This window comes from Anomalospiza imberbis, chromosome 16 (genome assembly GCF_031753505.1).
Source record: "Anomalospiza imberbis isolate Cuckoo-Finch-1a 21T00152 chromosome 16, ASM3175350v1, whole genome shotgun sequence".
NCBI lineage: Eukaryota > Metazoa > Chordata > Aves > Passeriformes > Viduidae > Anomalospiza > Anomalospiza imberbis.
In genome coordinates, this window is record NC_089696.1 from 15,367,860 (window position 1) to 15,385,150 (window position 17,291).

A 17,291-nucleotide genomic window follows, 5' to 3' on the forward strand; every position below is an offset into this window, starting at 1 on the left:
GGGGACAGCCCTGCTGTGCCCTGGGGACAGGAGGGGACCCCACCCCGCTGGGATGGCAGCGGGGGGGCCCACCCTGTGCTGGGCCCTGCTGGGGCACACGGTGGCTCTGCGGTGACCCCATGTCCGGGCAGGCTCCCCAGGGCCCGGGCTGGGATTTCCCAGCAGGTTTTTGGGAACAGAGGTGATGCTGGAGGGGAAGAGGAGCGGGTTTGGGGCAGGAGCTCAGCAGTGCTTACGTGACCCGCAGGAAGGGGTTGTACAGGAACTCCTCCTGCAGCGTGGAGGGCACCGTGGGCAGGTCCTCGTCATCCCGCTGCTGCCAGGAGAACAGAGGTGTCCAAATGTGGATATTCCCAGTTCAGTCAGAGAGAAAAAGAGAAAGATTTCTGCCAGGCTAAGCCTGGGGAAAAGTGTGAGAGGAATGTAAACAATCTGTTTTCTTGCTTTCCGTTCACATTGCTTATAGATCTGCTCTACCACACTGACCCAAGTCCAGGGTACCAATCAGGTGAAATGTTTTTACTGTAAGACCAATGGAATGAATGTTCACGATGTTCTCTATAAAAGAGAGAGGTGCTTTTGAATAAACGCTCATTTTGCCTTCTGAAATCCTGCGAGTCATTTCGCCCGGCCCTGGCTCAACAGCGGCATCCAAACCCTGCTGCCATCCCACAGCCCGGGTCCCGCCCTGGCACAGGGGGCACCGCCACTTACTCTGGCCCACGCCAGCTTCTCCTTCACCATTTCATTCTCTGGCTCCACCTTCAAGGCGAATTTGAGGTTCCTGATGGTGCATTCGTGGCCACAGAAAACCTTCTGCAGGAGGCACCTGGCATCAGAGCCGCTCTGATGCCAGGGATCAGGGCAGGTCCCAGCCCGGGATCCCTGCCCCGAGCCCCCTCCCGGCCCAAGGAGCCCCCCGGGCTGGGAAGGGAGGGCACTCACCGTGTCCTTGGGCAGAGCCCCCAGGATCTGGGTGAGGTTGGTGTGCATCTGCTCCGCCGTGCCCTCGAAGAACTGCCCGCAGCCCCCCACGAACAGGGTGTCACCTGTGGGACAGGGGGTGGGCACCGAGGGGCCCCAGGGCCGGGGATGGGGGTGCCAGGGTCACCCCAGCAGCGCTGGGTGGAGGGAACAGGCAGCACACAGGGAGTGTGTCCCCAAAAGCCACAGGGGCCATGTGGGCAGGGGGGCTACCTGAGAAAAGAGCTGGAGCATCCTGGGAGTCGTCCTCCCACATGAAGTAGCACATGTGGCCCGAGGTGTGGCACGGGGTGAAGAGACACCTCACCCTGATGGACCCGAACTGGGGGACAGAGGGTCAGGGTTCCGCTGCGGGGGACAAACAGACCCCCCAGACCTCCCCACGCCTGCCTGGGGCCCAGCAGGTCACAGATCTGATGGGGCTTCGGATGGGGGCAGCTGTGTCTGCCCCGATGGCATTTGGGACCTGGCCCCAGGAGAGGGTGGGAGCCTCCAGCACAACCCTAAACAGGCTGGGATTGGGATGAGGCTCCTCCTCCATCCCAGCCTTGAATCCGTGGGGCCACATCTGCACCCACCCCAGGACACCAAGAGCTGAGCACGGCCCAGCAGCACCAACCCTGCTGGGGACCACTGGGGACAGTGTGACCACCCCACTGCACTTCCCACTGGGGACAGTGCGACCACCCCACTGCACTCCCCACTGGGGACAGTGCGACCACCCCACTGCACTCCCCACTGGGGACAGTGTGACCACCCCACTGCACTCCCCACTGGCCACTCCACTGGGGACAGTGTGACCACCCCACTGCACTCCCCACTGGGGACAGTGTGACCACTCCACTGCACTCCCCACTGGGGACAGTGTGACCACCCCACTGCACTCCCCACTGGCCACTCCACTGGGGACAGTGTGACCACCCCACTGCACTTCCCACTGGGGACAGTGCGACCACCCCACTGCACTGCCCACTGGCCACTCCACTGGGGACAGTGCGACCACCCCACTGCACTCCCCACTGGCCACTCCACTGGGGACAGTGTGACCACCCCACTGCACTCCCCACTGGCCACTCCACTGGGGACAGTGTGACCACCCCACTCTGCTCCCCACTGGGGACAGTGTGACCACCCCACTGCACTCCCCACTGGCCACTCCACTGGGGACAGTGTGACCACTCCACTCCACTCTGGCCACCCCAGTGGGGACCACAGCCCCACCCCACGCAGCAGGAGGAGCCGTGTGTGGGCTCCGGTGTCCCCGATGTCCCCCAGTGTCCCCCACACGCACCGCGAGCTCCTGGCCGTGGCTGACCCTGTGTGTGAGGGCCCCGATGCGCTCGTCAGCCCCGAACACCTGCAGGCCCGGCAGCAGCTGCGCCAGCTCCTCATTGCCCCTGGCGTGGTCCCTGAGGGCAGAGCAGGGATTGGGATTGGGATTGGGATTGGGATTGGGACTGGGAACCGGCACCGTCCCCGTGGGGACACGGCCACCCCCAGCTGGCCTCACCTACCAGTGATGGTGGGTGGTGAGGATGGCCCTGAGCTCCACGTCCTCCTTCCTGATGATCTCCAGCAGCTGCAAGGGAGCAGAGCAGCGCTGAGAGGGCAGGGGAGGTGACACACACCCGCACCGTGACCTGTCCCCTGTGCCAGCAGGCAGGGGAGCCCCCCAAAAGCGCACCCTGAGGAGCCCCAGGCGGAGGGGGGCACGGAGGCGAGACCCTGAGCGCAGCAGGGGCAGGGGACCGCGCCGATGCCACGGCCACGGGGGCGTTTTTGGCCGGTGCTTTCTGAGGGAAGGCACGGAGGAGAGCACGGTGCCACCCACCCCGGCCACGGCGAGGGCCACAGGGCACTGCCAGCCCCGGCACGGCTGCCGGGAGGCTCCGGATGCGAACGGAGCACTGAGGGCCAGGAGCGAAGCAGGAAATGCCCGAGTCAGCAGCAAACGCTGAAAACGCGCGACAGCGCCGAGGGCTGGCACCGGGGACACCGGGGACAGCGCTGAGGGGGGACACCGGGCACAGCGATGAGGGCTGGCACCGGGGACACCGGGCACAGCGCTGAGGGCTGGCACCGGGGACACTGGGCACAGCGATGAGGGCTGGCACCGGGGACAGCGCTGAGGGGGGACACCAGGGACACCGGGCACAGCGCTGAGGGCTGGCACCGGGGACAGCGCTGAGGGGGGACACCAGGGACACCGGGCACAGCGCTGAGGGCTGGCACCGGGGACAGCGCTGAGGGGGGACACCGGGGACAGCGCTGAAGGGGGACACCGGGGACAGCGCTGAGGGCTGGCACGGGGGACACCGGGGACACCGGGCACAGCGATGAGGGGGGACACCGGGGACACCGGGCACAGCGGCACGGGGGTCGGCACCGGGGACACTGGGCACAGCGCTGAGGGCTGGCACCAGGCACAGCGATGAGGGCTGGCACGGGGGACAGCGCTGAGGGCTGGCACCGGGGACAGCGCTGAGGGCTGGCACCGGGGACAGCGGGCACAGCGCTGAGGGGGGACACCGGGCACAGCACTGAGGGCTGGCACCGGGGACAGCGGGCACAGCGATGAGGGCTGGCACCGGGGACAGCGCTGAGGGGGGACACCGGGGACAGCGATAAGGGCTGGCACCGGGGACAGCGGGCACAGTGCTGAGGGCTGGCACCGGGCACTCCGGGCACAGCGGCTCGGGGGTCGCGGAGAACGGGGCCGGGCAGGGGCCGCCGCTCCGCAGTCTCTCTGCGGTTACCCCGCTTTGCCGCGGGCTGTGCGGGGCGCGGCGCGGGCAGGGAGCGGCTCAGGGACCCCGCAGCGCCCGGGGCCGGGCAGGGGGGTCCCACCGCACACCCCGCGGGGCTGGAGGGCTCTGTCCTGCCCGGGCGATGTCCCACGAGCGCCGTGGGGCCACCGCCACCCCCCCCCCCACCCCGGGGACCCGCTCACCCTCTTGGGGACCGCGGCGTCCACGGCCACGGCGTGGCGGGTGCTCTCCTCGATCACCAGGTACATGTAGTTGTCCTCCAGCACGGAGATCACCTTCACCTTCATGGCCCCGGGGACACGCGGAGGGGCTGCGGGACCCCGGCGTGTCCCCAGCGCCACCCCCGGGGCGGTCCCTGCCGTGTGCGGGGCGGGTCACGCAGCGTGGGGCGGGCAGAGCCCGCACGGCGCGGCCACCGCGGCTCCGGGGACAGGGGACAGCCCCTGCGCCACCCTGGGGTCCCGCGGCGCATCCTGACACCCCCCGGGCTGGAGGAAGGAGGGGAACCCCCAGCCCTGTCCCCAAAATCGGCTCCTGCCCCCAGGGCCAGCGGGGGACGAGGGGAGGGATGGGGCGTGCTGGCACCGGTGGCACCGGTGGCACTGGAGGGACAAGGGGCAGGGTGGTGCCGGACACTGGAACTCCTGCGGGCGGTCCGGCAGGGTCTCTGCTCCAGGGCCAGGGTCCCACCCCGAGTGCAGCTACCCCAAAGGCACAGGGGGCAGGAGCAGAGCTGAGCTTCCCCAGCCGGACACCAGGGCTGGGGCAGGGCTGACCATGGTCCCCACGCGGAATTGTTGAGGCTGGAAAAGTCCTCTGAGACAGAGTCCAACCATTCCCCCCCAAACCCAAAGCCACCACTGTCCCATGTCCCCAAGTGCCACATCCACAGGGCTGTTAAATCCCCTCAGGGATGGGGACTCCACCCCTGCCCTGGGCAGCCGTGCCAGGGCTGGACAGCCCCTCCAGGAGGAAATTCTCCCAAATATCCACCCTGAGCTCCCCTGGCCCAGCCTGGGGCCGTTCCCTCTCCTCCTGTCCCTGTTCCCTGGAGCAGAGCCCGATCCCCCCGGCTGTCCCCTCCATCAGGAGCTGTGCAGAGCCACAAGGTCCCCCCTGAGCCTCCTTTTCTCCAGGCTGAGCCCCTTCCCAGCTCCCTCAGCCCTTCCTGGGGCTCCAGCCCCTTCCCCAGCCCTGATCCCTTCCCTGGTCACACTCCAGCCCCTCCACATCCCTCTTGTCCTGAGAGGCCCAAATGCCACTTTTGAGGAAGGACTGGCACTCACAGGCAGCAAAACCAGGGCTGAACCTTCTCTGTTCCCTTTCACAAAAATACAGCTGCCACTAAAGCCCCTGGGGTCCCCACAATGCCACCCACTCACCCCAGGATTAGGTAGAATGGCACTCCCGAGTTGGTTGACTTCAATCTCTAGTCCAAACCCAAGAAATTAATAAATCTGTGAGTTAACAACCTCTGCTTCCAGGCATTCTTTATTTCCCCTCTGCCCAGCCCTCAGGGCAGTCACACTCATCAGGACAGTCACACTCTGGTGTGGCAGCACAGCGTTCCAGGAGACACCACAGCTTTAGGCACCACTTTTCTCTCTGAACTACATAAAATTCAGCATTTTAAAGCAAAAAGAGACCTGGTGCCACCCCACATCCCTGCTCACCCTGGGGACAGGTAACAACTGCTCAGCTGCCTGTCACTCCCAGGCCCCAGGCCTGCTGCAGGGGTGTCACCACAGCTCAGGGGGACAGTCACTCACCAGGAGTGGCTGGTCCTGCATTCTGAGCCACCAGCCAAACCCCTGGCTGGTTTGTGGGCTGGCACAGGTCACACACAGGGCACGGGGGAGAGCAGGGAGCAGGTTCATGCAACAGCCTCGGGACTCAAAGGGTGCAAGCACAGCAATGCCAGGGACAAGAGAGCAGCTGGATGGCCCCAGAGCCACTCCCAGAGCCAGACCAGCCCGTGGGGCTCCCTGAAGCAGCACTGGCACAGCAGCTCTGTCCCTGGAACTGGTTTTAGTGGAGCCAGGAGGACACCCAGAATGCTGAAGTAGCAGCATGGAGGAAACATTGAAATCTTCGGCTCCCGCGTTTGGTCTCTGCTTCACACAAAGGCATCTCAGTCCCACCTTCTGCAAGAACAGCAAGCTCCCAGAGAAATGACAGCTTCTTCCTAAACCTCATGGTTTGATCCTGCCCAGCCTCGAGTCTCACACCAACACTTGCACAATGATCTGCAGGTGACACGTGACAGCTTGAGAGACAGCAAGAGGAGGATAAATATTCTTCATCATAATATAAATATGCTGTAGAACATCTCAACAAGGGCAAAGTGCTTTTTTTTCCTCATTAATTAAAACAAAACAAAAAACCTAAATAAAACTTGTCTCAACCACGACAGAAGATTTGACTCCTAAAACATCTGAATGGTCTAAGTGACACTTGAAGTGACATTAAAGTGATGATTAAAGTGATGCAGGCAGGGCTCAGTCCTTGGGCACTCTGAAGTTGTCCTTCTCTTTCCTGATGGCCCCCATGGCCCGCACAGGGTCGCTCTCCCTGGCGTGGTCCTGGACTGACTTCTCCCTGCCAGGAGGGAAGAGCAGGGTCAGGATGGAATCCCAGCTGTGGAGGCACCAGGGTCAGGGTTCAAGGCTGCACTTCAGCATCAGAGACTGCGCTTTGGCACAGCTCTCAGGCCTGGCTTGAAGGCTCAGGAGGAAATGGCACTTTTGTGCCCCAGCAGCCTCCATCTGCTGGATGAAGGAACAGGACCCAACAAAGCCTGCTTTGGGAATGATGCTCAGCACAACCCCCAAATCCAGGAACCTTCTGCCAGGACAGGCAGTGAGAGTCTTGGAGGCATCCAGGCAGGAGTGTGGGAGGCACTGGGCCAGCCCCTCCTTCCCACAGCCCCCCGCAGCAGGGGCTCCCTACCTCACTCTCATGAAGGGGTTGTAGGTGAACTCCTCGGCGATGGTGGAGGGGATGGTGGGCTCCCCACTGTCGTACTGGGCCTGCAAGAGGGACACAGTGCTGCTCCACCAGCAAATCCTGGGCAACAGGAGTGTCCTGCACAGAACACGGCAGGGAACTCCTCGCCCAGACAGCAAACTGTGGGCACAGCCAAACCCTGCTCCCCAGCATCCTGCAGCTCGTGGCTCTTAACTGCCTCTGCTTCTCCCCAGCACTGTCTCCTCTCCGCCACCTCCTCAGCAGGGCTCTGTGTGCAGGGAAAGGAGGAGCAGCTCACCTTGGCCCAGGCCAGCTTCTCCTGGATGCTGGGGTTACCGGGCTCCACGTGCCGAGCAAACTTGAGGTTGTTGATGGTGTACTCGTGGCCACAGTAAACTCTCTGGGAAGAGGAAGGGACAGTGACACTGGGGACTCCAAAGCCACCAAGGGGGAGTGCCAGGTGCCACCAGCACAGCAGGAACAACACACTCAACCCAACACCCCCCGCTGGAGACAGGCACAAGTGCCAGGACTCAGCAGGCAGGACAAGCTGCCAGCTGAACAGATGAGAGAGCCCCATGTCCCAGCTCAGCAGCCTTTAATAACCAGCCCCTGCTCTTTCCCCACAAAGCACAAACACATTTGGGGCAGGCAAATCCTTTCCAGAGCACTGCAGCTATCCAGAATTCCTGTAAGCATTCATTCCTCGCACACACAGAGAGCCTCTCTGAACAGCAGCACTCCCCGGGCGTTTCTCTGCACTGTGTGCTGGTTTGGGCTGGCTCACTCACACAAAAGGAGAGGTTTGTACCGTTCTGGGGTCCAGGCTGCCCAAAATCTCAATCAGTGCCTTGTACATCTCGTCCGGGGTGCCCTCGAAGAACTTCCCACAGCCGGCCACGAACAGGGTGTCACCTGCAGGGGTGACACGCCATCAGGCCCACCGCAGGCTGCCCACAGCCAGCCTGAGGGCTCAGCCCTGCCACTGCTGCCCCAGCACAGCAGCAGGAGCACGGGGACAGCCAGGCCGTGCCACTCGGTGCCACATCAACCCTGGTGGCAAACGTGGCTGCTGAGGCAGGAAATCTCCCTAGGCACCTCCTGCCAGCACCTCCTACCTGAGGGCAGCCCCTGTCCCCTGCTGTCCCTCCTACAGGGGACAAGGAACACTTGTTCTTTGCTGTGAAACTGAACAAAGACGAGTCGCCACTATTTTCTCCCCAGTGCTCCCTAAAATCTTGTTTAAGCCTCTTTCTCTTCCATGCAGGAGCTTCTGTGAGCTCTGGGATGAAGCACAGCCCCAGGGAAGGGGAATCCTTCTCCCCAAACCAGGATCCAGGCCCTGGCCACCAGCACCAGCCCTCTCTGACTCCCCTGTTCTCTCTCTCTGCTGTCAGACGTGAGCACAGATATATGGAAAAGCAACAGGGTCTGGGATCAGCCAGTTTGGCCTGAGACAGGAAACCAACAGCTCTTTTTTCCAGGAAAAAAAAAAAAAAACGCTGGATGTAGGACACATCCAGGGCTTGCTCTTGATGTTGCCTGCAGGGTGTGCAGCCCTGGCTGACAAATCCAGAGGGGCTTCCCCAGCTCCACCTACAACTCCTGCTTGGAAAGGGGAGCAAGATGTGGATGTTAAGCAACTGCCCTGGCAGGAAAGGAGGGAAGCACATCCAGAGCCAGAGGCACCCAGGCAGAGGGGGAGCTTCTATTTTTGCAAGGGGACCTCCCAACTCCTCACCTGTAAAAACTGCAGGTGGCTCGGAGCTATTTGGCTTAGTCACATAATAACAGATGTGTCCCGAGGTGTGACACGGCGTACTGAGGCATTTCACACTTAGAGATCCCACCTGGGAAGAAGGCAGAACACTACAGCTGAAGCTGCAATTGCATGGTTAGGAAAGAACTGCTACTCTTAGTGCTCTAAGGGTCCTAAATCTGCCCCAGTCTGGCCAGGAAGCACCAGCTCAGCTCCTGGGAGAGCCCAGGGAGGCAGGGCTGTGGCAGGGAGCTGTTTCCTCCAAGCAGCTGTCCTGACAAAGGGAACTGCCAGATCCTTTCATTTCCATGCACAGGGACTCAAAGCCCGGTTGGCAGCAAGAGCCAACAGAGAATCCTAAACAAAGCTGATGGAGCGTGAAAAAAGCTCCAAACAGAAACGGAGCTGAAGGGGAGAAGTGGATGGCACTGAGGAAAAGGCAAGGATTAATCACAGCCTCATCTGCCCACCTTCCTGTGCTGCCCCTCCCGGGGTGCACCCGGGGCCAGCAGTGCCCTTCACGCCTGCCTGCACCTTTCCCAGCAGTGCTGGCACCTGCCAGCTCTCCTGCAAGCAGCCAGGCTGCTGCAGCCAGGGGACAGCCACGCAGGCAGCTGGCACTGCCCTCCTCACCCACATCCCAGCCGCCATCCCACAGGAACACCCGGATCCGTTCAGTGCTCGCTGTGCTCCTGGCGGAGCACAATCCCTGTCCTGTCACACTGTCCCTGTCACACTGTCCCTGCCCTGTCACACTGTCCCTGTCACACAGCCCCTCTCACACCATCCCTGCCCTGTCACACTGTCCCTGTCACACAGCCCCTCTCACACCATCCCTGCCCTGTCACACCATCCCTGTCACACTGTCCCTGTCCTGTCACACTGTCCCTGTCACACCATCCCTGTCCTGTCACACCATCCCTGTCACACCATCCCTGTCCTGTCACACTGTCCCTGTCACACCATCCCTGCCCTGTCACACTGTCCCTGTCACACCATCCCTGCCCTGTCACACTGTCCCTGTCACACAGCCCCTCTCACACCATCCCTGCCCTGTCACACCATCCCTGTCACACTGTCCCTGTCCTGTCACACTGTCCCTGTCACACCATCCCTGTCCTGTCACACCATCCCTGTCACACTGTCCCTGTCCTGTCACACTGTCCCTGTCACACAGCCCCATCACACCATCCCTGCCCTGTCACACTGTCCCTGTCACACAGCCCCCATCACACCATCCCTGCCCTGTCACACTGTCCCTGTCCTGTCACACAGCCCCCGTCACACCATCCCTGCCCTGTCACACTGTCCCTGTCACACTGTCCCTGTCCTGTCACACAGCCCCCGTCACACCATCCCTGCCCTGTCACACCATCCCTGTCACACTGTCCCTGTCACACCATCCCTGTCACACTGTCCCTGTCCTATCACACTGTCCCTGTCACACCATTCCTGCCCTGTCACACTGTCCCTGTCACACCGTCCCTGCCCTGTCACACTGTCCCTGTCACACAGCCCTATCACACCATCCCTGCCCTGTCACACTGTCCCTGTCACACAGCCCCCATCACACCATCCCTGCCCTGTCACACTGTCCCTGTCCTGTCACACAGCCCCCGTCACACCATCCCTGCCCTGTCACACTGTCCCTGTCACACTGTCCCTGTCCTGTCACACAGCCCCCGTCACACCATCCCTGCCCTGTCACACCATCCCTGTCACACTGTCCCTGTCACACCATCCCTGTCACACTGTCCCTGTCCTATCACACTGTCCCTGTCACACCATTCCTGCCCTGTCACACTGTCCCTGTCACACCGTCCCTGCCCTGTCACACTGTCCCTGTCACACAGCCCTATCACACCATCCCTGCCCTGTCACACTGTCCCTGTCACACTGTCCCTGTCCTGTCACACTGTCCCTGTCACACCGTCCCTGCCCTGTCACACTGTCCCTGTCACACCATCCCTGTCCCACAGCCCCTGCCCTGTCCCCCAGCTGCACAGGGACACCCAGCATGTCCCACGTCCCTCAGTGCTGTCCTCACACAAGGCAGAGGGGTCGCAGTCCCCAGGAAAAGGGGGAAAGCTGCATTTCAAGCACCCATCACGTGCCAGGGGTGTTCAGAGGGACCAGAGCTGCCCGGCTCAGGTGGGAACACAGCTGTGCCACAAGGAGGGGGTGCCCGGAGCCCTGCAGCCCCTCCCTTTACCTTGAGAGCTGTCAGGTGGGACACTCTCTGGGTCAGGGCCCCCACCCTGCTGTCCCCCCCGTACACGCGCAGCCCCGGCTCCATCTTCACCAGCTTCTCGTTGCCTCCAGCGTGGTCCCTGAAGGGGAAAAAGGGATTTGGGGAGGGATGAACACAGATTTATTGGTCAGTGGTCAGCTCCAGGTGATCATTCCTGATCCAGCCCTCTCCCAGGAGCTATCACTCCTCACAGCCAAGGACAGGCCACGACAGCAGGAGTGGAGATGTTTTCTCCAGTAATTAGGGCAGTCAGAGGGGGAATCAATCCCTGACAAATCTATCCCCAGCTGGGAAACAGCTGCCTTAGGGGCTCCCAGTCACCTCTCCAGTAACTGGGGCAGGGAGGGAATGGGGTGAGTGGAAAATGTGCAACCCAGCATCCCACAAAACACCAGGGAGCAGGCACACAGACACCCCAGAGCCCAGCTCTGCTGAGCTGCTGGTTTGTCCAGCTCAGGGCTGGTTGTTTCACTCTCCAGCCACAGAGGTGGCTCCACTCTGACCCACAGACAGGTTACTACAGCAAAACGTTCATTTTACACCCCTGGCAGAGCTGACCTGCACCTGTGTGATCCTCCCACGATGCTGACTGCAGGAGGCCTGGGGGCCTGTCCTGGCTCCTCAGCACCAGTGTGCCCCCTCCCACACCCCACAGCTGCCTCCACACCCAGTCACTGCACTGGCTCCCCGGAAAAATCAGGATTGTAAAGGTGAAAGGCACTGACACACAGCTCTGCACAAGGCCTCTGGTCAGAGCAAGGCCAAAGGAATGAGCTCTGATCCTTCTGCCCACGCCTCAGCTGCTGCTCAGGGATCACCTGGATCCAGGAGAGCAGCAGCTCCTGGCTCTGTGTGAGTGAGGGACCAGGACGGGGTGGTTACCAGTGGTGGTGTGTGGTCAGGACAGTGGTCAGCTTCACGCCGTGCTTTTTGACTGCATCCAAAACCTGCAGGAGGGACACGGGAGGACAGTTACACCATGGGACGAGCTGGCAGCACCCCTGGTGGCACCTGGACACAGGAGTGAGAGCCACAGCAGCTCTGCAGGAGCTCATCCCACCCAGGCTGGAGGTAAGAGTGCAACACAAGAGCTCTGACCCATTTCCCTTTTCTGCCCTACATCAAATTAAGGCCAAAATCCCAAACCAGGTCAGTAATTCCTGGAGGGAGTGAGGGACACAGCTGTCCCTAGGGTGAGGGACACAGCTATCCCTGGGGTGACCCCTGGCTGTCCCTGTGCACAGCCAGCCCTCCCAGCCTTTCCCCCACACCTGAGGCAGCATGGGGCTCGTTCCCTCCTGGAAGGACACCCTGGAAGGCCACCCCAGAGCCAGGGGAGCGTTACCTTCTGGGGCTGCACGGGGTCAACGATGGCAGCCTCCCTGGTGTCCTGGTCGATGAGGAGGTACATGTAGTTGTCAGTGAGGGCTGGCAGGATTTCCACCTTCATGTCGGCCTGGCTCACTGTCTTGGGCTCCCTCAGCTCGTGCTCCGTGTGCAGGAATTTAGCTCGCAGCTGTGCTGGACCTGGGCACCCAAAACCAGCCAAAGCTCAGCCCTGGGAGGGGGACAGGTGGGACAGGGCATGGCAGGCGCCCCAGCTCACAGCACAGCCCGACCTGCCTCCTTCAGACACGAGGAGGGAGGCCACCACGGGACAAAACCTGGTGCCCTCAAGGCTCTGGGTGCTCCACAGCTGCCCTGAGAAGGACAGGACACTTAGCTTTCCATGCAGGGACAACTCTGCACTCGGATCAGAGAGGAGATTTCAAGGGGCAGGAGAGCAGAATGGAGCTGGCCAAAGGTCAGCCCGGGACAGTGACTTTGCAAAAAAGGCACAAAAGGCATGTTAGAGCCAAAAAACAAAAATGAAGAAGGAAGGAGGGCAAAAAGAAAAAAAAAAAGAGAAATACAGAAATGCATACACTGCTCCAACAGAAATATCAGGTTTGTATTTCTGGGGGAAATGTCATCCTGCACTGCTCATGGAGAGAAAACAGGCTCTCCAAGGGAGGAAGGCTCCCTACCTGACCAGGTAACACGGGGCTCTTGCTCATGCCTGCCCTGATGCAACACCAGAGCTCCCATGTTTGCTTTGGGTTCAATGTTTAATCAGATCCAAGCAGCAAATTCCAGATGCAAATAACCTGGTCTCCACTGCTCAGTGCACGGGCTCTTAAAGAAATAACCAACCTTAAGAGGGGCTACCACAGGAAACTGAAGGAAAGGAAGCAAAGACAATGAGGTCTGGCACTGCTGGGGCCCTGCAGGTCAGGAACTGCTGTCTGAGCACCCACGAGGTGCTTGCACAACCCAGAGGTGCCCGTGCTGGCTCACACCCATTTTATTCTGCACCACTGACTCTCCCAAAGGCTCCTGACTTTCCTGCTTGGCCACCTCCCTCCGTGCCACAGGGAGGGGTCCCCGTGCTGGTGCTCACCCTGTCCCTCTGTCCCCAGCCTGCCCACCCCTGATAAGAGCAGCTCTGCAGGAGCCCCAAAGTGCTGCAGATCTGCTGCTGCTGCCAGCCCAGCCCAGGCACAGGGAGCTGTCAGGGCCCTCTGGCACAACCACCCTGCCCAGAGCTTCTTCCCCTTCCACCTCCACCATCCCTGCTCATGAGGGAAGGGGAACCAGTGAAATTAAACATAGTGCTCAAAAATCAAAAAAAAAGAAACCCACAAAGGACAATGCACTGGGTATTTACAGTATTGGGAGAAGCATCCTACCTGCAGTGCTCCTCTGGAGAAGACTCCTTTCAAAAAAAGAACACCAAAAAAAAGCCCTTACTATTCTTTGATGGGGAAAAAATGCCCAAAAAACAACTGCTCGCCAACAGGGAGAACTTTTGGATGCTGTCAGTCACAAGAGTTATCTATACTGGGTGTTTGTTTGCAGGCCAGACACCAGCTAGGAAAAAATACAACCAAACAAAAGGAAACAATCCAACCTTAACTTCAACTCAAAGGAAATATTCGCATACTTCAGACGCTTCTTTCCTATGAACCAACCGTCTCTAACCTTGGCCTGGATCCCACAGTCTCTCTACGTGTGTAATTTGCAATTCTTACCAAACAAACAAACAAGCTGCACCACATAAGGAAATGTTTCCAAACATGTAATTTCAACAAAGGAATGAGAAAACATCCACCAAGAACGAAACTCATGCGCTGCGAGTTGCCATCTGCAGCTCAGGAGCGGAGCAGGGAGCTGCTCACGCACTGCTCGGACCGTCCAGCCCCGAGGAGCTCCCTGGCGACGCTCAGACCGTGTCACCCACACAGCTCTGCCCCAGAAGTCATTAATGCCCAGTGACTTCTCACTCAGCTTTGTCCCACGTCCCTCCTGACTGCAGGCCTGGAGCAGAGGAGTGGGAGAGCAGCCACCAGCAGGCTCTGAATCACCCACCCGGGCTTGTGGGCACAGCTGGCATGGCCGAGGGGCAAGGCTCTGCAGCTGGAAGTGTTAACGCCAGCTGGGCACTGACAGCAGGCAGGTTCCCTCAGAACCCGGCTGCTTCGTGCACTTCCTCCAGGGTTAGTCTCTTTATTACATAAAAGAGTGGAAAATTCCTGTCTCAAGCAGGGCTGTCACTGCACGCCCCGCAAGAACCACGTTCACTCTTTACACTCTGCAGCGGTTTTTGGGACACCCAGCGAGTTTGTGGCTCCAAGAAGAGGGTCCGAGCCCAGGGCAGCTGCAGTCCCGGCAGCGTGGAAGGTGCAGCGGCCACCCTGCAGCGCCGGGAGCTGCCACCGGCTCGGTCTGACACTGCCACACTGCCACACTGCAGCTGCGGCAGTGCCAGCCTGGCACAGAACCCCGGCGAGTCTCGCCCATCACAGCCTCGTCTCAAAACCCCAGTGATGCAAAACCACCTGGGGAGACTTCCCAGAGAGCCCAGGACAGGCTTTGAGGATTCAGGCCCGAAATGCAAACGCAAAGCTCGGACAGTCTGCGGCTGGTTCCATCACCGGTACACGCTGTCACCCGCCGAACCCAGCCCGGCCCGCGTCCTCCTCCCCGAGCACTGACCGGCGCTCCGGGGCTCCGCGGGGCCTCCGCGATGGGCTCGGCACGGCACGGCCCCGGCTGCAGCCGAGCAGGGCTCAGGTCCCGGCCGGCCCGGGCCGTGAGTCAGCCCAAAGGCCGGGCACGCCCGGAGCCGCCAGGCACGGCCCGAGAGCCCCGCACGGCCCCGCGGCCCTGCCGGGGCGCACCCGCCGCACGTACCGGCTCGGAGAACGGCCCCGAGGACGGCCCCGGCTGCCAGGGCGGCGCCGAGCCCCCGCCAGCCCCCGCGGAGCATCGTGCACCCCGCCCGGCCCGGTTACCTCGGCTGTCCGCCCCAGGAGGCGGCGGCAGCGCCGGCACGGCCCGGCCCGGCCCGGCCCGGCGTGCGCGGGGGCGGCGCTGCGCCCGCCCGGCCCCGGGGCCGGGCCTCGGCCCGCCCGCTCAGCCCGCGGAGGAGGAGCGGGAGAAGCGGCGGCGCCGAGCTGGGCCCGGCAAGGACGCGGCAAGGGCGGCCATGGCCACCTCCAAACCGCTGTCCCGCTTCTGGGAGTGGGGCAGGAACATCGTGTGCGTGGGGCGCAACTACGCGGAGCACGCCAAGGAGATGGGCAGCGCCCTGCCCGCCGAGCCGCTCTTCTTCCTCAAGCCCTCCTCGGCCTACGTGCGGGAGGGGTCCCCGATCCTGCGGCCCTACTACTGCCGGAACCTGCACCACGAGGTGGAGCTGGGGGTGGTCATCGGCCGGAGGGCGCAGGCCGTGCCGCAGGACGCGGCCATGGAGCACGTGGCGGGCTACGCCCTGTGCCTGGACATGACGGCCCGCGACACGCAGGAGGAGTGCAAAAAGAAGGGGCTGCCCTGGACCTTGGCCAAAGGGTTCGGCTCGTCTTGCCCCGTCAGTGACTTCGTGCCCAAGGAGAAGATCCCAGACCCGCACAAGCTGCAGATCTGGCTGAAGGTGAACGGGAAGCTGAGGCAGGAGGGGGACACCTCCTCCATGATCTTCTCCATCCCTTACCTGATCAGCTACATCAGCCACATATTCACCTTGGAGGAAGGGGACTTGATTCTCACGGGGTCTCCCAAAGGAGTCGGGGCTGTGGAGGCCAACGATGAGATCGAGGCGGGGATCAGGGACGTGGTGTCCGTCAGGTTCAAGGTGGCACAGGGCACGGAACCCAGGAGCCCAAGAGGTGTGTGACTGCCACAGCCCCATTTCCATGGAGGCTTCAGCACACCTGGAGTGCAGCCCAGCCTGGAGCAGGTGGAGCCCAGAAGCTCCGGAATCTAAAATGTAATTCCAAAACCATACCTGGGAACTGGCAACGGAGACACTGGAGAGGGGAATGGGCCTGGCTGTCCTTCTGTGTGTGCTTCTCTTCTGCTGATGCTATGGGTTTTGCCAATGTATTGCCTTAAAATAAAATTACTGATCAGAACTATTCAAATGATGATATAGGAGCTAGGGCTCAGCCATGCTGTGGAAAATCAAAGGTTTATGTGTAGATGTGCAACCCTAATTCAAGAGTTGCAGCTTCACAAAGAGTTTCCTCTACAAGAGAAAGATGTTTGATTTTTTTGGATTAGTTTTGTGATTTCTCCCTGCTGTTTTCAAACATACAAATTAAAGGAGGATGATTTTTCCTCCCACTCCAGGGGGCAAAGGCAGCAGGAAGTGTGCCAGATGTTTGGCAGATTGTTTTTTCCTAAACTGAGCTTTAAATATGTCCTAAAAGTAAAATAATGCAAAAAGATCAAGAATAAAGAACCATATGGGTAAAGATCACCACCAAACTTTTCTTTTGGCCGATTTCAGTGTCTTTTTAGTAAAACTGTAACTGCAGCAGTTGCTGTTACCCAGGGCAGTGCAGCAGTTGGAGATGTAAGTATTTCCAGCTGCTGAAAGCCACACTGGGTAACTTTCCCCAGTTCCCAACTCCAGCTGATGCAGCACTCCCCACCGGTTTGCATGACAGCGGGTTCTCTTTCAATTCAACAGAGCAAGTTGTAAAATATAATTTAAAAAATCCTGCCCATGCAAACATCAAAACCTAGATTTTCAAAGGTTGCACAGAACTGGCTCATTTCTAACAAAAGCAGATGGATTTTTTTTAACATAAATGCAAAGCACCAAAGCTAAACACTTCAATTTATCAGAGCCAGATCTTAATAACTGCTAGGAAAAGCTTTGTTTTTAAAAGTGGGGAGTTCTACAGAGAAAATTCCTATTTCCCAAAGAGAAGCAGCTCTGTGAGAGCAGCACAGTCCAGGGTGCTGCACACCACACTGGGAGAAGAAATTGAAGAATTGCTTTGGAATTTCTTCAGAATTAAAGTAGACATTAGGGTGAACAGTTCTGGAAGAGGAAGGGTGGAATTAAGCATCTGTACTGTTTGCGTTTCCTCCTGCCCGTCAGACATTCCCATCTCTGGCAACAGCAGCAGGGCATCCTTTGCAGTTTGGTCTCCAGCCCTGGGTATTGACAGAGTTGGGATGAAGTTATTGGAAACATTCCCTGCAGAATGGGAATTGTTATGGCTGGGAAGTG

The 17,291-nt window shown here is 60.1% G+C and overlaps 3 protein-coding genes across 8 annotated transcripts in view; 1 reads left to right on the forward strand and 2 right to left on the reverse strand.

Annotated features, from left to right (window-relative positions):
- LOC137483866 (hydroxyacylglutathione hydrolase-like protein) overlaps positions 1-17,291 on the reverse strand; it is a 36,682-nt gene that overhangs the window by 1,923 nt on the left and 17,468 nt on the right. The window contains exons 2-8 of one of the 3 annotated variants that reach the window (XM_068207294.1): positions 3,935-4,062; positions 2,499-2,563; positions 2,276-2,393; positions 1,198-1,306; positions 946-1,049; positions 715-816; positions 237-316 (exon numbers count right to left, since the gene is read on the reverse strand). In XM_068207294.1, coding sequence (XP_068063395.1) covers positions 237-316; positions 715-816; positions 946-1,049; positions 1,198-1,306; positions 2,276-2,393; positions 2,499-2,563; positions 3,935-4,039 — 683 coding nt within the window. In that variant the 5' untranslated portion in view covers positions 4,040-4,062. Of the gene's footprint in view, positions 1-236; positions 317-714; positions 817-945; positions 1,050-1,197; positions 1,307-2,275; positions 2,394-2,498; positions 2,564-3,934; positions 4,115-17,291 lie in introns of those variants that run through there. The other 2 variants (XM_068207295.1, XM_068207293.1) reach the window with 2 other exon arrangements.
- HAGH (hydroxyacylglutathione hydrolase) lies at positions 6,118-15,198 on the reverse strand. 4 transcript variants are annotated; one of them, XM_068207279.1, is made up of 10 exons: positions 15,064-15,180; positions 13,459-13,484; positions 12,075-12,256; positions 11,612-11,676; positions 10,691-10,808; positions 8,461-8,569; positions 7,531-7,634; positions 7,018-7,119; positions 6,702-6,781; positions 6,118-6,350 (listed from the first exon to the last, which is right to left on the reverse strand). In XM_068207279.1, exons 3-10 carry the CDS (start codon positions 12,177-12,179, stop codon positions 6,251-6,253), a joined length of 783 nt encoding a protein of 260 aa, XP_068063380.1. In that variant the 5' UTR covers positions 12,180-12,256; positions 13,459-13,484; positions 15,064-15,180; the 3' UTR covers positions 6,118-6,250. The 4 variants fall into 4 exon arrangements, with proteins under 4 accessions (XP_068063380.1, XP_068063383.1, XP_068063382.1 ...); XM_068207282.1 differs by lacking the exon at positions 15,064-15,180 and adding an exon at positions 14,963-15,063; XM_068207281.1 differs by lacking the exon at positions 13,459-13,484 and having other exon boundaries at positions 15,064-15,198.
- On the forward strand, positions 15,258-16,529 carry FAHD1 (fumarylacetoacetate hydrolase domain containing 1). Its single transcript, XM_068207296.1, has one exon. It carries the CDS (start codon positions 15,258-15,260, stop codon positions 15,942-15,944), a length of 687 nt encoding a protein of 228 aa, XP_068063397.1. The 3' UTR covers positions 15,945-16,529.

Coding starts and splice junctions, on each gene's coding strand:
- HAGH (XM_068207280.1), bottom strand. CDS start 15,038: ATGCTCCGCGGGGGCTGGCGGGGGCTCGGCGCCGCCCTGGCAGCCGGG. Junction 7,635..8,460: donor GCCACCTGCAGTTTTTACAG/GTGAGGAGTTGG, acceptor TCACCCCTGCAG/GTGACACCCTGTTCGTGGCC. Junction 6,351..6,701: donor AACCCCTTCATGAGAGTGAG/GTAGGGAGCCCC, acceptor CCCTCCTGGCAG/GGAGAAGTCAGTCCAGGACC.
- FAHD1 (XM_068207296.1), top strand. CDS start 15,258: ATGGCCACCTCCAAACCGCTGTCCCGCTTCTGGGAGTGGGGCAGGAAC.